General features: G+C 39.5%; 1 protein-coding gene across 3 annotated transcripts in view; it reads left to right on the top strand.

Annotated features, from left to right (window-relative positions):
* The first annotated feature begins 5,380 nt into the window (after positions 1–5,380).
* Positions 5,381–15,506, top strand: part of PPP1R9A (protein phosphatase 1 regulatory subunit 9A) — a 320,149-nt gene continuing 310,023 nt past the window's right edge. For all 3 annotated transcript variants that reach the window (XM_061198553.1, XM_061198552.1, XM_061198551.1), the window contains exons 1-2: positions 5,381–5,511; positions 7,691–9,306. In XM_061198553.1, the coding sequence (XP_061054536.1) occupies positions 7,912–9,306 (1,395 nt within the window). In that variant the 5' untranslated portion in view covers positions 5,381–5,511; positions 7,691–7,911. The remainder of the gene's footprint in view (positions 5,512–7,690; positions 9,307–15,506) is intronic.

The raw sequence follows: 15,506 nt of genomic DNA, 5'->3' as shown, positions 1-15,506 counted from the left end.
TGTGTTTGTTTCTATTCTCAGTATCATAAAATATGAATTCCATTTCCTTTGAGGACCCAGCTAGGTATTAAACTATTTTCAACTGTTCACTATATTGTTACTGTATTCACAAAATAAATAAGAGGCTTAGATTATTGTTCAAGTTTTGTCACATTTCAATAAGGAAATAAGTAGTATTCTGATTTTTTCCATAGACATGTACCATGTTGGTGCCCATGGCTTTCTTTTAAAAGTAATGTGATATAAAGGAACAAAACTTAGCTTGTAGGCCAGATAATTATTAATGTAGAATTTAACAGTGCTTTGCTCAATTAAACAAAAATCAAGAGCAGGATTCAGACACAAGATTTTCTAGACAAACTGGTTGCTTTATTTCAGCTTATATAAATTCATTTTTAGAAAACTAACACCTTATAATTTGAGTTTTAAAGTTTTTTTCTTCTAAAAACAATACAAAAAATAAAAACTGAGAAAGTATGTGATCCATATATACATGTAGAATCTAATCAAAGATACTAGTTAAGTAAAGAACTTTGTAGTGGCTTAATCAAGAAGAAACTAGCTCTAAAGCCAGCAACATCTCCAAATACAATCACAGTGTTGGGAACTGTCCTAGGACAAGAACAAGAGGGTTGGTTGCTCAAGATCTGCCCGCTGATTAGGATAAGTTCTTGTTCATTATTCATCCAATTCAAAAGTTTAATAGTGTATAAACATTAAGTCATTCATCTATATTTTCAAACTTTATTTGAAACTATTGTGTTAATGGTAATTGACAAGAATCTATGCTGGACATCAGGATTATGACTAGGAACCTATAGAAAATGTACTAACAACTTCAGAGCAAATTTTTTATTATTTCTAAAAGCAGATGACCACATCCACAAATTAAATACTAGAGCTTTCTTAAAATGCAGTGTGTTATAATTTGAATTTTGTGTAAAGCGGGACTATAATGGACCTCCTCAAGGAGGTTTTATTACTAGAACTAGACTGGAGATGGAAATAAAATCACAGAAACCTCCTGTTTAATTGGAGACAAACAGGGATGTTCATTTACTTACTTTAATAATTAATTCAGCAAGGCTAATGCCATGGAATGGAGAAGGTACTGAGATACCTTTGTTATTCTTTGATTTTTTTTCCCCCCATATTTTCACGATTAAGACTGTTTTGGACAACTATTACCCCCAACAGCTGTGTGCAAAAAAGAGCTATGCTATTATATAGCTCAATAACTAGGCTTAGCATCTCTAGGGTAAAAAAAGTACTGAATATGAATTTCAGTAAAAGGTTTTCGATTTGAATCTCATTTTGACATTTTGCTGACTGTTCTCTCAGTGAAGGATCGCTGTGTCTCTCTTATTTGTTTCAGTCTTGAAATAATAAATTATTCTGAAGCAGAGTAGACAACCTGCCAATCGCAAGGATGCCAGAGTTCAGGTGCACCTTGTGGGTAGAGGATTGGCAGGTTGTGTACCACTCCTAGAATCCTTCTGCCAGACGGGCTAATCTGCTGAAAGTAAAATGGGTTTCTGTAGAGACAGATAAATACCTAACACTTGTTTTTCAACATGCAATTTGCACCACTATAAAACTGAAAACCAAAAAGAATTGGTATAGCAGCTATTGTTTCAACCTGAGAAGCAGTGACAGTAATGAAAACATCACACACGTCTGGTCCAATAAAACTCTTGGTTTTCTGTGTTTTGTGTGGGCAACCAAATAAAGTAAAAATAGAGAAAAGAGAGAAGATGTTTAACTTTGGCCTAAATGTGCTGTGTAAATCTACTGTAGTTTATTTGTAGAGCTAATATATTAATAATAACTTAAAAATGACTTTAAGAAATCCCAAGAAGTTCTATAGTTTATTACTTGTAGCAACTAAAAGTAAATACTCAAACCTATCATGAACCTACTTTAGGCTGAAAAGCCAAGATACTGGCTGTATTGTAGAATGAGAAATGAACCAAAATGATGGTATAAATTTTCAATGGCACGCCCTAGCCGTGAATGCAGGTAGAAAGTCATGCTGAATCATTATCAATTTATTTAGGCAAAAATTATACCTTCTAGATTACAAAATCCATTTATTGATTTAAGCTTAATTTTATAACTAGCATCACAAAATCAGACTGATCATAGATATCTCTGATGTATTCTGAATGTAAACCTGAGGACTCTATCACTATTTTAGAGAAGTATATTTTACCTCTACAATGAAGTGTGTGTGAAATATTATAAGACTAAAAAATACATACTTAATTTTCACCCTTAAATAGGGATGGTTATTTTAAAAGATGGACCTTTAAGATGCCAGAATATCAACATTCACATCTAAAGATGACAAAGCACTCTGATATTTACAAACGTAAAATAAGCAGTTATAACTAAACTTTTGGTAAACAAGTGCCTCATTACTGTCAACTAATTTCTTATTAGTACTGGTACAGAAACAGTAGTATGAGTAAAATATCCTTTTAAGCTAAAGTTATGGGTAAAACTACCTATAGAAATTGATCTTCCATTACTTCACCTATTCCATAAAGAAATTATTCTAGAGACCTCCAAGGTCGTTCTATTCTTTTCTCTCCCTTTATGAACTTGTTAACACGCAATCAACCAGGTGCCTTCATGCTATAAATCAAGGAGTGATAGGCAGTTTTCAGGCTCAGCTTAGTCAATTTTCTCTAGTCTTAAAATTTTATTTGGGTTTGATTTAGGCTTAATTTCACAACTACACCCAACATTTCACTTTCACATATGAATAATTTAATTATTTGAATAGATACTCAGAATATCCGTTATGAAAACTGAAAAAATATATTGAGAAAACCCCTAAAACAATGTAGAATACATTTTGTACTTTTTATTGACTAATCTTATGGTCCATTCTTGGTTACAAAGGAAATAAGAGTAACAGCCCACAATATTCTACATGATTTATAAAATAAATCACATATGAAAATCAAAATCCCCCTCTTTCCCAAATATAATACATTGCGTTTTGGATGCCTTGCATGTCAGTACTAAACTTCACCTAACACTGCCCCAGTCCCTTTACGATTAGAACAGGCAAAATTTATGACCTCTTATCCCCAGTACATTAATGATCTATTGAACTAAGTTTTGATCCTTATAAAGTTAAAATACCTTTCCTAATTTATGGAAGTGCAAATGTTGTCTAAGACAGCACTGACCAATAGAAATTTCTGTGATGAAAATGTTCTGTATCTACACTGTTCAGTAGGTAGCTACTGAGTCTTTCGAATGTGGCTAGTGGGACTAAGGAACTTAATTTTAAATTGTATTTGAGTTAAAGTTAAATAACCACATGCATTGGGTTAATTACTACTGGTCTAGCAGTCCCTTCAAACACTCAGGTTAAGTATTAGAAATGGAAGGTAGGTTATGGACAATCCAGGAATCTGAAATTATGAAAAATTATGTTTTAAAAACTCTGTCATTGGACTTCCCTGGTGGCACAGTGGTTAAGAATCCGCCTGCCAATGCAGGGGACACGGGTTCGAGCCCTGGGCCGGGAAGATCCCACATGCCGCGGAGCAACTAAGCCTGTGTGCCACAACTACTGAAGCCCGCGTGCCTAGAGCCCATGCTCCGCCAACAAGAGAAGCCACCACAATGAGAAGCCCGCGCACCACAACCAAGAGTAGCCCCCATTCACAGCAACTAGAAAAAGCCCGCGCGCAGCAATGAAGACCCAATGCAGCCAAAAATAAAATAAATAAAATAAATTAAAAAAAATAGTTTAAAAAAAACCCTGTCATTCATCCCTTCAGTATGAATTTTTCCAGAAGGTTCACATTAAAAAAAAAGTGAAACCCAAACCAACCAAATTCTTTAGGCTGCTTTTCTGTATGCATCATCTTTTTGTAAAGAGGTGTAAGACTGGTTTTTTTGCCAACTCTGCCCCCTCGTCTACAGATAGAACTGTAGTGATTAGGTTCCTGCATTTATTTAGGTTATTCTCCTAAAAAACATGGTTTCCATACTGCAAATAAATGACAGGAACTTTTCCACCTAATTACCCCAGACAACACAAATGTTCTTTCTAAAAGTGGAGACTGGAACCACAAGCCCCCTCACATTGCCTGTTACATCTGTTTATGCTAATAGAAGTGACATCCACGTCATAGACAGGGAATGCCAATTTCTTGGGAAAGCACCCAGAATTTGGTGAGGCTTTAAGAAAAAATTCCACTGTTCAAAATAAGAGATACATAGAATTGAGCAGCTATAAAGCTCTTTTGAAATTAAGCAAGAAAAGATTTTGCTTCCAGAGTATAAATTCTGTGTATAGACTTGCCGGAGTTCATACGCAGCCATAATCATTTACTAGCGATAAAGCTGTAGGTAAGTCACAAAACCTAAACTTCAGTTTTCCCATCTGTAAAATGGAGATAATAATAGCTCTGTTGGAAAAACTCCTGTAAGACTTTGAAATGGGCAAAAGATTATTGAGTGTCCTTTCAGTGGAATGCTGGATGTTATCTAAAGGACTCTGGAGTTTCAGGGTTCTACAGCAGTTTGCACCTTTGCCTGCCTTTGACTTTTTACGACTCTATAAGCCCTAGAAACTTAACGATACTATAAATGGTTCTTATCGATACATATGCAAAATTATTTTGTTCCTTAGAGATACAGTTGATCACTGCCCTGTATAGGAGATAATTCAAAATATTACATTTTAGCGCCTTATTAACCAGTTTTGCCTCTTTTCTGATTTTCCATAAAGCTTTGTTCTTCACATTCTCATTTGGATGGGTTGCAATATTTTGGTGTTCCCTCCCTAACTGATGAGTCAAATAACATTTTTGACACAGCTTCATTTTACATTTCTGTTAGAGTATATTTTTACCTTCTTGAAAAATTATCCTTAAAAGTTTCTACTCCATAGTTTTTTTGAGGGTTGGTTTAAAGGTCTATATTGACGGTTTTGATTGGTTTTATATTTTGCAGTAAGGCTGTAACACTTCCGAAATTTTTGATGGGGAAAGGAGGGGGTACTGAGCATTTATAAAAGGGGAGTCTGAAAAGCTCTTTCTTGATAAGGAAGTCAGAAGATTTCCTCACCTCTTTCCTTTCAGCAGCGGAAGGTCAAGGTGGGTGTTAGGCGAAGCACAGTGGCCTAAGCGGAGGAGTGAGGCCGCTCTGGATCTGGGCCTAGGTGCCGGCCTTCCCTGCCAGGAGCGTGGCCCAGGGTTTTGGATGCCCTGGGGTCACGGAGTTAACTGCAGACTTCGTGGGGCCCCAGCAGCAGACAGCCCAAGAACCCAGTTCTCGCGAAACCAGGACCCAAGCTGAAGGGCAGGATTTGCCCCAGGCCCGCGGGGCCCCTCGTCCACGGCCGAGGGGGTGGGGCGGCCTCGCCTCAGGCCGCTGCTTTTCGCCCTCCGTTGGCCGCCAGAGGCTCCCTCTCTCTCCCTCTCCTGGGATTTTGCTGCCGGGCTCCCTCTCTCTGCGGCCCTAGAGTTAATCCCATCAGCCGAGGTGAGGCACCTGTTACCCCGGGCCTTCCTCACCCCCGCGGCCTCTCCCCCGTTACACCCCCGCTCCGCCGCCAGCCACACGGCCCGGCGCGGGCGGCCGCACGTGGGCGAAGCCCCTGCCCGGGCTGGGACCCCCTCCCCAGGTCGGCCCGAGTGTGCGAGCGCGTCGGGGCCCGGGCCGCCGCCCGCCCGCAATGGCGTTAGGGAGCGCAGCGCGCCTCCCGGGGCCGCCCGCCGCGGGCCGGCCGCGCGTGGGGGGCCGCGGCGCGCGTGGAAGCGGCCGCCGCAGCCGCCCATCGCGCTGCGCCGGGAGGAGCGGGTGGAGGGGCAGCGAGCGGGCCGGCGCCGAGCCGAGCCGCGGCCACCGTGGGGCGGGGGGCGCCTCGGAGGAGGGGGTGGGAGCCGCGGCCGCCCGACCCTCCCCACCGGCGGCGGCTCCCGCTCGGGTAAGGGGGAGGATGTGCGCGGGGCGAGGAGCTGGGGAGGGTGGAGGTGAGGAGGAAATAATCGGGATGTACAAAGGCTGAGTTGCAGGCTGAGGGTGGGGGTGGGCTGCGGTTGGGGAGCGTTAGGTTGAGGATCGGAGGCAGTATCGGTGGGATCTATTGTTTCCTGGCACACTGGGAGGAAAAACAAAGGGATTTATCAGTATGACCCTGTAATTTTTTTTCTTCTTCTTTTTTTAATGTGGATGGGGAGCTCGGCTCTCCCCATGCCACACTGGGATCCGCCTGGCAGCCGCCGGGAGCCGCAGCCAATGTGTTAGGACTTCAGGTGCTTCTTGGCACAAAGCTAGACTGCGACCTCCTACCATAGCGCTTGGCGTCACCTGCTCTCCCGGCCCTGCCTCTGCCTGGGGCCGAGGGATTGCGTCCCGAACCAGGCTCGGGAATCGGCTGCCTCTCAAGTTGGTGTTATTTATGTTTGTCTTTTGTGAGGGCAGGTTTTGAATACCCCGGCGGCCCCAGCGCCCCCGCCCCCCGCCCCTTCGGGTCGAATTGGCGGGGGAGGGAGTGGGGGGGCGGTGTGTTGGGGGGAGGGGAGGGTGTGTACGGCTTAAACAAATGTCAGGGTAGAAGGAGATTGTCGAAGCTTGACAAAAAAACAGGCGCCACACTCTGAAGCCTTTCTTGTTTGTCTGCATGGGCCATGCATGCGTGCTGGGCCAGGAGCCGAGTCTGGAGACGGTTTAAGTGAAAGTGTGTGCTTCCTCATCTGATGGTGCGTGAGGGTGATAGGGCTCCGCCTAATATTAAAAAACAAAACAAAAACAAAATGAAAAATCTTTAGAACTACAACGTCTGCTCCTCAGCGGATCTTGAAGTATTTGCTTGCTGGCATATTGATGAGAAATCCAGATGTGGGCTAGAGGAGACCAGCCAGCACGTATTGCGTTGTATTCTGAGCTTGTAGTAAGTTAGAGGCAAGTGTAATAAACAAATCAGGGCCATGAAAAAAGGTTTCATGGTCCTTTACTTTCTGATCGTCACGTTCTCATACATTTATTCCCATGATATCCTGTATCCCACTCTATACTTAATGTTCACTCTTAGGAAACTTCCAAATATTTGATGTGGTTCTGAACTTAGAGTGAAACTTACTGCCATTTAAGAACTTTGTTCTGCTTGTTTTGGTCTGAAATTGCACTAGTGTTGTTTTGGGGATGCTGTAGATGAGAATATTGGACCAGAAAGAGTGAAATAAGCCTCTGTAGACACGTTTTGGAGTTTGTAAACATAGATTCTGAACTTTTAATTGTGCTTGTACAGAAAGAATAAGTTCTACCTGATGTGGAGACTCTCAAATGAATTTCATTTTTCTGGACAGTTTGATGATTTTTTAAAGATCTAGGAACTGCTGGTTTCTTTTAAGGTCATTCACAAAACCAACCAAAACTTGGGCTAAAGTATTGCTTTGAAGTGTACTTATGTGTCGCTTGTATGTGTGTATGTGTGTGATTTTGGTAGGGGTCTCAAGTTATGTTTGAAACAGTTTTGTTACCAAAGACCAATCTGAGTTATAACTTTTAAATTCTTGGCTTTGAAATTCCCATTTCAATATGTAATTTCTTCTTATTTGACATGTGGCCAAGCCACTTTGAAAAAAAAATGTATAATAGTTGACTAAACGTAAATTCAAATAAGTAAATGAATTCAGAAATTCGTTCTTTTCTATTACAGATGAACCTCTAGTCTTGCTTTGAAAAAGCCGTTTTGTGTAACTCTTGACTGAATAATTTCCTAATACACCTGTTGGGAGGATCACTGACACAGTATGCCATTTGAGAGGTACTTTTTCTTGACCAGATACTGGTGATTAGAGAAGAGAGGTGTTTTGTTTTTTTGGTTTTTTTGTTTTTCCTGATCATTATGAACATTGGCTTTTCACCCCTGAAGTAAAAATGTTGAAAACTGAGTCTTCAGGTGAACGTACCACTCTCAGAAGTGCCTCTCCTCACAGGAATGCATATAGAACTGAGTTCCAGGCACTGAAAAGTACCTTTGACAAACCCAAGTCAGATGGGGAACAAAAAACAAAAGAAGGTGAGGGCTCCCAGCAGAGCAGGGGAAGGAAATATGGCTCCAATGTCAACAGAATTAAAAATCTATTTATGCAGATGGGTATGGAACCCAGTGAGAATGCTGCAGTCATTGCCAAAACCAGGGGGAAAGGTGGACCTTCATCCCCTCAGAGGCGAATGAAGCCCAAAGAATTTCTGGAAAAAACAGATGGCTCAGTTGTTAAGTTGGAGTCCTCTGTTTCAGAACGAATTAGTAGATTTGACACAATGTACGATGGCCCTTCATATTCTAAGTTCACAGAAACTCGCAAGATGTTTGAGAGAAGTGTGCATGAGTCAGGACAGAACAACCGCTATTCCCCAAAGAAGGAGAAAACTGGAGGGAGTGAACCTCAGGATGAATGGGGTGGTTCTAAGTCCAACAGAGGCAGTACTGACTCCTTGGACAGCCTTAGCTCCCGGACAGAGGCCGTCTCCCCAACTGTGAGTCAACTGAGTGCAGTATTGGAGAACACCGATTCCCCCAGTGCCATCATTTCTGAGAAGGCTGAGAACAGTGAATACTCAGTGACTGGGCATTATCCCCTGAATTTACCATCTGTTACTGTTACAAATCTTGACACCTTTGGGCACCTGAAGGATTCTAATTCTTGGTCTCCTCCAAGCAAACACAGTGACGATGCAGAGGATGCTCAGAAGAGTAATACAACTCCGGTACTAGAAGTGGCTTCGAAAAGTACCTCTCTAGCTTCAGTGCCCACTGAAGAGGCACAGCAGAGCAAGGAAGCCGAGGACTCCACATCTAACCAAGAGACTCCTGACAGAACTGACAAAGACATTCCTGAAGAACCTTGTGCTGAAAACAAGGCAGTTACAGAGTTTGAAATCCCTTCACCACAAAACGAACCTTCAGAAGACGCAGAAGCTCATTTGGTTGGGAGTGAGGCAGCAATGCAACAGAAGAAAGAACTTGCAGGTGGTGATTTTACCTCTGCTGATGCTTCTGGATTCAGTTGTGGAAAGGAAGTATTCGAAGATTCAAATAATTTTGGGAGCTCCCATGTTTACATGCACAGTGACTATAATATATACAGGGTGAGATCCAGGTATAACTCAGACTGGGGAGAAGCAGGCACCGAACAGGATGAGCAGGAAGATAGTGATGAAAACAGTTACTCTCAACCTGACATGGAATACTCAGAAATCGTTGGATTGCCAGAAGAAGAAGACATCCCGGCAAATAGGAAAATTAAGTTTAGTAGTGCTCCAATTAAGGTAAGTATGTTTTCTCAGTTTGTTTTTGAAGTTTTTTCTAAGTTTTTTGTTTGTTTGTTTGTTTGTTTTAGTATTTGGGCCTAACTGTATGTAGACTAGCTTTGACAGCTATAAAGGATTCAAGGTTGTTGATATACACATGTTGTCAGGTGATTTTAAAAGTTTGGAGTTTGAGAGATATGATTTCCTGATGTGCTTTATAGTTGTATAAACCAGTACTGAGTAATACTGAAGTTAAAGAAGTTTGGGGATTGTGAGAGACATTCCAATGGACGGGAGTATGAATAATATGAGCACTGAAAACCAGGAGTGTTAGTTTGAAATGGAATTACTTCTTTAACTAGTTCTACTTGAAATTACCCATGAATAATAAAATTATCTGAATTGAAACACTGTAGGATATGAGGTATAATGTACAAAGGGAGAGTTATGATAACCTTGAAATAATATTCTTTATTTATTTGCTTAAAAAATCTGAGTTATCCCTTACTTAAGTGTAAGTGGATTGTGAGGAATGTTGGAACTTTTTTTTCTGTACTGCTACTTGGTAGTGAATGTTGGATTCATGGAAATATGTTAGCGGACTTAAATACTTTAATTGGAAAGCTATGACTCTAAATAGCTTTGAGTTCAGAATTTGTTATATGGCTTTAAAATGAAATTGTGTGAAAGGACGTTAAATTGATTTGCCATTCATGGATTTATTTTTACCTCTTAAAATCTGGATAAATGCCAGTTGAATTCAGATGCTGTATTCTAATGACTTCACTTAGTTAACATTTGGAATAGAAGAATAGCACAAAGTACATCCGCAGCGGGTGGTGAAACATTATTAGCTGATAATGGCAGTGGGACAAGAGGTGTTTGGTTGAGTATCAGAATCTCCTGGAGTGCTTTTTCAAAGTGTACTTGTCCATCGGCTCAGCCCCAAGATGCTGGCATGTCCTCCTAGGGGAATCTGGGGAGTTGTGGTGGCAGAATATGTAGTTTGAAACCACTTTCTAGGGGCTTTTAGCTTACACAGTGTGTATATATGATAGATTTGGAATTAGATCTGGTATCTTCTTGAATTTTCTCCTCAAAATCTAAAGTCACTGTCTATTGTTATTTCCATCTTATGAAACTTTCATATAAGGCTGTAAGATACATAATTTACATAGCAAAGATAAATATGACCTTTCTGTAATTACGAAATAAACTAATAGTCTATGAAATTATTTACTGGTGTTAGCAGGCAAACTTTTCTTTCATTAGTGTAAAGCAAAAGTTCTGGGTCAGAATGGGCCATGTCAAGTTAAACTGTGTTTGAAATAACTACTGGAGTTGTGAATCTAGTTTCTAAGTAAGCTAAGTTTCTTTGCTGCTCTTTCCCACCTTCCTTTGTCATTCTCTCCCCTACCCCCCAATGGTAGGTACTCTCTTTAGAGTTGCCTTTCCCTCAGGCCTATCCAGCCAGCTTCTAAATTTCATCTTTTAAGCCGCTTTGCAGGTGCTCCCCTTGGAACATCATCTTTTTACCCCTGAGGAAGAAAGCAATAAGATTAAATTGTTACACACTGAGCAAGGCAGGAATAACTGAAATGAACTCTTCAAGGAGTTTGTTAAAACCAGTGGCTGACTCCCTAACGGGGGATAGCAGTTTATGAAAATTTGGCAACCAAATGGGGCACCAGCCTTGTATTTGGGTCCTATGCTGCACAGAGTGTAACTGCATAGTAGTAGGTTTAATGGATTTTAAAGGATTTATCATTGAAATTTGGATGCTCTTTTGTGAACAAACCAGGATTTGGGTGTGATACTTTGAAATTGAAGTGATTTTTTTTTTTCTGCCATTTATAACAATAAGCATTTTGCCTCTGAATTTTCACGTAATAGACTTGTATTTCACGTAACAAGGAATGAACTAGATTACATACATTTAAGTTCAACACATTTCATTAAGAATATGGATCAAGCATCAGATTTGTGAAAGATAATGTGCTGCGTTTTAGTGGGCAGTTAACGGTACTAGCTGGAGTGGATTAAGTTTGCAAACAGAAGATTCATTCTTAGCCCTTTGTAATGAATAAGGCAGTTACTCTTTCTTGTTCCCATTGTTTAACATGGAAGTGGATTCACTTGGAAATTTTGAGTGCTACTTTTCTACTGGTGGTGGTGATGATGGTAGTGTTTAGATTATTCGCCAATTAAGATTTTTGCCTCAGAGAGTGGTAATAATTAAATTCAGTAAGTGTTTATTGAAGGCTTATCATATGTCTGTTCTCATGCTGTTAGCTGCAGAGGACACAAAAATCTATAAGGTTACCTCTTTCCTCTGTGAGCTTGTAGAGTCAATTCTTAAACACATGGTATTTAAAACCCATGAAACACAGTGTAAAAACCTGTGCTGAAGTGTCTAATGTCCTATGAGTACTTTAACTGTTCTTGGCTATACTAAATGCATGGAGTGAACAGGATTTGGTAGATCATTTGGAAGGGAATACACTCAGCCATTCCCTATGTGTGTTTCCTTATTCTTTTTATAAATATTTATTTATGGAATGGAAGTTATGATTTCCAACTTAAATCTTTTCCTTTGAAACTTAAACACATTCCCTATTTCAGAAGTAATAGGCAGCACATTCCTTACAGAAATGATTTTTAGAACTTTTGCATTCTTTTCCCGATAGTCTCACCTTATTCTTCACTAGAGTAAACATTCTCAACACTTTTGGTCTTTTGTTTTAGCTCTTGTGTGTGTGAGACGATGTCCTCAGTTTCTATTTCAGTTCTTCTATAGATGTTTTAAATAGATATTTCCCTAAGATGTCTTAAATCTGGACCTAGAAAAATACCAAAGTAATATCTGATCTTTCCTGTGTAGTACATCCCTTATGTATAATTGTTGGTGACTTTTAGAAATGGTCAGATCGTTTCTTAATGGATAGGTTAATGTGTTTCATAGTGTCGTGGAAAGTTAGAATGGAATTAATAATAGAAAATGTAAAATCCAACTTCGAGATATGGAATGAGGGAGTGTTAGGAAGATGCTAATTTGAGATGTGGAATTATACCTTCATTCTCAGGAATTTCTCAGAACCAAGGAATTGAATTAAATTTATCTTAGATAAATCAAAGATAGAAAGGGTGACATTTAAAATTATTTTTTCTAGTAATTCAGAACATTTATTGAGCCCTTACTATGTGTCAGGAACAATGCAAATGTAATAAATACATAAAATGACTGGAGCTGATCAAGTCGGGAACCGGTGGTCGGTGGGAGGTGTACAGCCCATTAAGGTCACTTCTTAGGTCATTCTGCTCAACTCTGTTCTTGGATGATCTTTCTAAGATCATCACTGCAATCTTGTTAAGGAAGTCATGACTCTTTTTCTGTTTTTGGTAGCCTTATGTCCTTTGGATTGGTGTTCTTGAAACATAGCATATCTGAAGAAGGTTATTTTCCTAATTCCCAGCAAGATGAAATTGCTGGGTTAATGTTGGGATACATAATGCTATATTTTTCTGTGTGTTTTCTCAAGTTGCCTCGAGCTTTACAGAGCTGGAGTTCAAAGGAGAGTCACCAAGGGCAGCAGCGCTTCTCTGAGACTTACATGATAGTTGTTGAAAATGGGTTTCTTAGCATTCTCTCCCTTTTTGGGGCTCTGAGTTATTGTCAGGGGGTACACGAGGCCTTTTATTCAGGATGGTGTTCTGAGCATAGTTCTGAAATCCAAATTTCTGTCTTTGTGCAGCTTTCCCTTTCTCACAGTCCTGCTCAGTGCTTCTAAACTTGAATTTGCATATCAATCACCTGGGGACCTTTTTAAATGCATATTTCTTATTCAGTAGTTGTCTTGTAGGAAATAACCTTGTTGCAATGGTTAGCCTGCAAGTACACTACCAGCTATCCTGGAGGTATGGAATAGATAGGCTCAGCAACCAAATTAAAATGCTTGAATCACACGATTTATCAAATTAGTTTAAAACACACAGCCAGAAGCAAGAGGAAAGCAGTGGGGGGTAAGTTAACACACTTAAGGTGCAAAAGAGATTGGAAGGAAGGACCACACTACCTGAGTCCTGGGTACACAAAATTCATGTGTCCTGTCCCTCTCTCTTTCGTATCAGCCTTTCCCATTGATGGTGTGGTTGTGAGGACTAGAGTTGATATTTGAGCAAGAACTCCACAGACTCATGATGCCCTGGGCATCATACTTCCTGGGATACATACTTGCTGTATGGAAGAGAGTGGGGACAAGTACACTTAGATACAGCTGTAGCTTGGCCAGTTTGCCCGCTGATGAGCCATGGGTGTTATTTGCATTTCTTGGTTAGAGCACCTGTGGGTCCAGAATAGGATCATACTGGGTGGCTGATGTGGAGATGGCATAGCTGTCAGACCAGAGATGGTATGGTAATGACTTGGGCTTTCCACCCCTCTCTATCTACAAGTAAATCTCTTGTTTGTTCCACAATATTTTCTATTTTGGAATGTCTTACAGGTTACTAACTTACGTATTTTTAACATATCTTGTAACTTTTGTCTTGGCCTTACAAGCTCTCATTATCTATACTTAACTGAGTCTCTGAGTATTAGCTTACTTACCATCAGTGATTCTCACTTCTTAGAGTTTCATCCATTCCATTTGTTTTCTTGACCTTTATAACAGAATTTAATATTCTCAGGCAATATAGCAAACTCTCAAACAGTAGGTCTGGGGTGAGATTTTGCGTTTCTAACAAGCTGTCAAATTGGTGCTGATGCTGCTGGTCAACAGATCACTATTTGGAATATGATTTTGAAGTATAACCTTCTGGCTTCTGAAAGGGGCTTGTAACGACGAAATGTTGGGGAAGCTCACTTAACAGATTTGCTTTCCAGATGGGTCTGCTGTAGCTGGCTGTATGGGATAATATTCTTTGAAGATGAAACAGGTGTAAATTTGTAAAGTGCATGAAGCACTCTGTTTCTGGATACCAAAGTGGGTTATGAGCCCTAAATTCATAAGGAGTTTGGGTCATTAAAAAGTCATATCCTAGACTTGTTGTGTGGTCTAAGTTTTTAATTATAAAAGGACAGGAGGAGGAAGTTCTTGATAGACTCAGAAATTCCATTTCTCTCATTCTTTTGGAAGCCTAAATTTAAAAACTTCTAGAGAGAGTATAAGAAGCATCATCTTTTATATAGCTTGCTTTTATTTGGATAACATTTAAATTGAACTGCCTTTTAAAATTTGATGGTTTATAAATTATGGTTTATAACCAGGTAAATAAGTCAAATATTTTAATGTACTGTGTAAAATCAAATAATGAATAGTTATTGAATGACCCCTTTTCTAATACCGCGTGGGTCTACCTCTTTATTTTTTTCCACTGAACATTGGTCATTTAGTATTTAGAAGAGATTCTTTTGTACAGCAGACTATTATAGATGTTTGCTGGCATTTATTTGTAGTAGAAAGATTTAAAGTTTCTTGCTTTTTGTATCATCAACAGTATTTTTTCTTCCCCTCTAAATGTCCTCACAAAGGATGCTAGTGTTGGGGTAATGGACTTTAAAGACAAGAGGCTGAATTTGGGGGAAAATAACTTTCTATTATGTCATCCATACGTTGTTTAGTTTATTAATCCAGTCACATGCCAGTCAGCAATAATTTGATTTAAATCTCATCTGCATTAGTTTTTTTCTAACATCTTCTTCACCACTCAAAAAGAAAAAGGCTTCAGAATTTCTATAGAAAAATACAGTTAGATACAGGATAAATTCTGTATAAACAAAACAAATATTGTTAAACTCTGAATATCATTTCTTGATTTTTGTGCTGTTATCTAATTTACTTAATATTTTTTCTTAATTTCCTATGCTCTTCCTTTTTGAATCTATTTCATTTTTGTTCTTTTGCTTCATTATATTCTACAGTTTTCATTTTGAATAGAAAAATACTTTTCAAGTAATACTTCATATTTTTTCTTTCTGGTCACTTTAAAAAATTTCCCTGGTTCTAATATCTTCCTCTTGGTTTGTGACATAGAAACTTAAAGATGAAAAATACTTAAGGGTAATCTAGTGTAATTTCCCCACTCACTTCAGTTAGCCCTTCAATAGCATATTGCTGACAGATGATCATTCAGCTTCTGCTTGAATAATTCCACTTATGGGGAGTTTATTATTTTGCAAGGCAAAAGGAAAGTTAGAAGGAGGGACATGGTGTGTGTGT

This window comes from Eubalaena glacialis, chromosome 8 (assembly GCF_028564815.1).
Source record: "Eubalaena glacialis isolate mEubGla1 chromosome 8, mEubGla1.1.hap2.+ XY, whole genome shotgun sequence".
NCBI classification, from domain to species: Eukaryota; Metazoa; Chordata; class Mammalia; order Artiodactyla; family Balaenidae; genus Eubalaena; species Eubalaena glacialis.
Note: the sequence above shows the minus strand (reverse complement) of the source record. Positions and strands in the feature narration are given on the sequence as shown.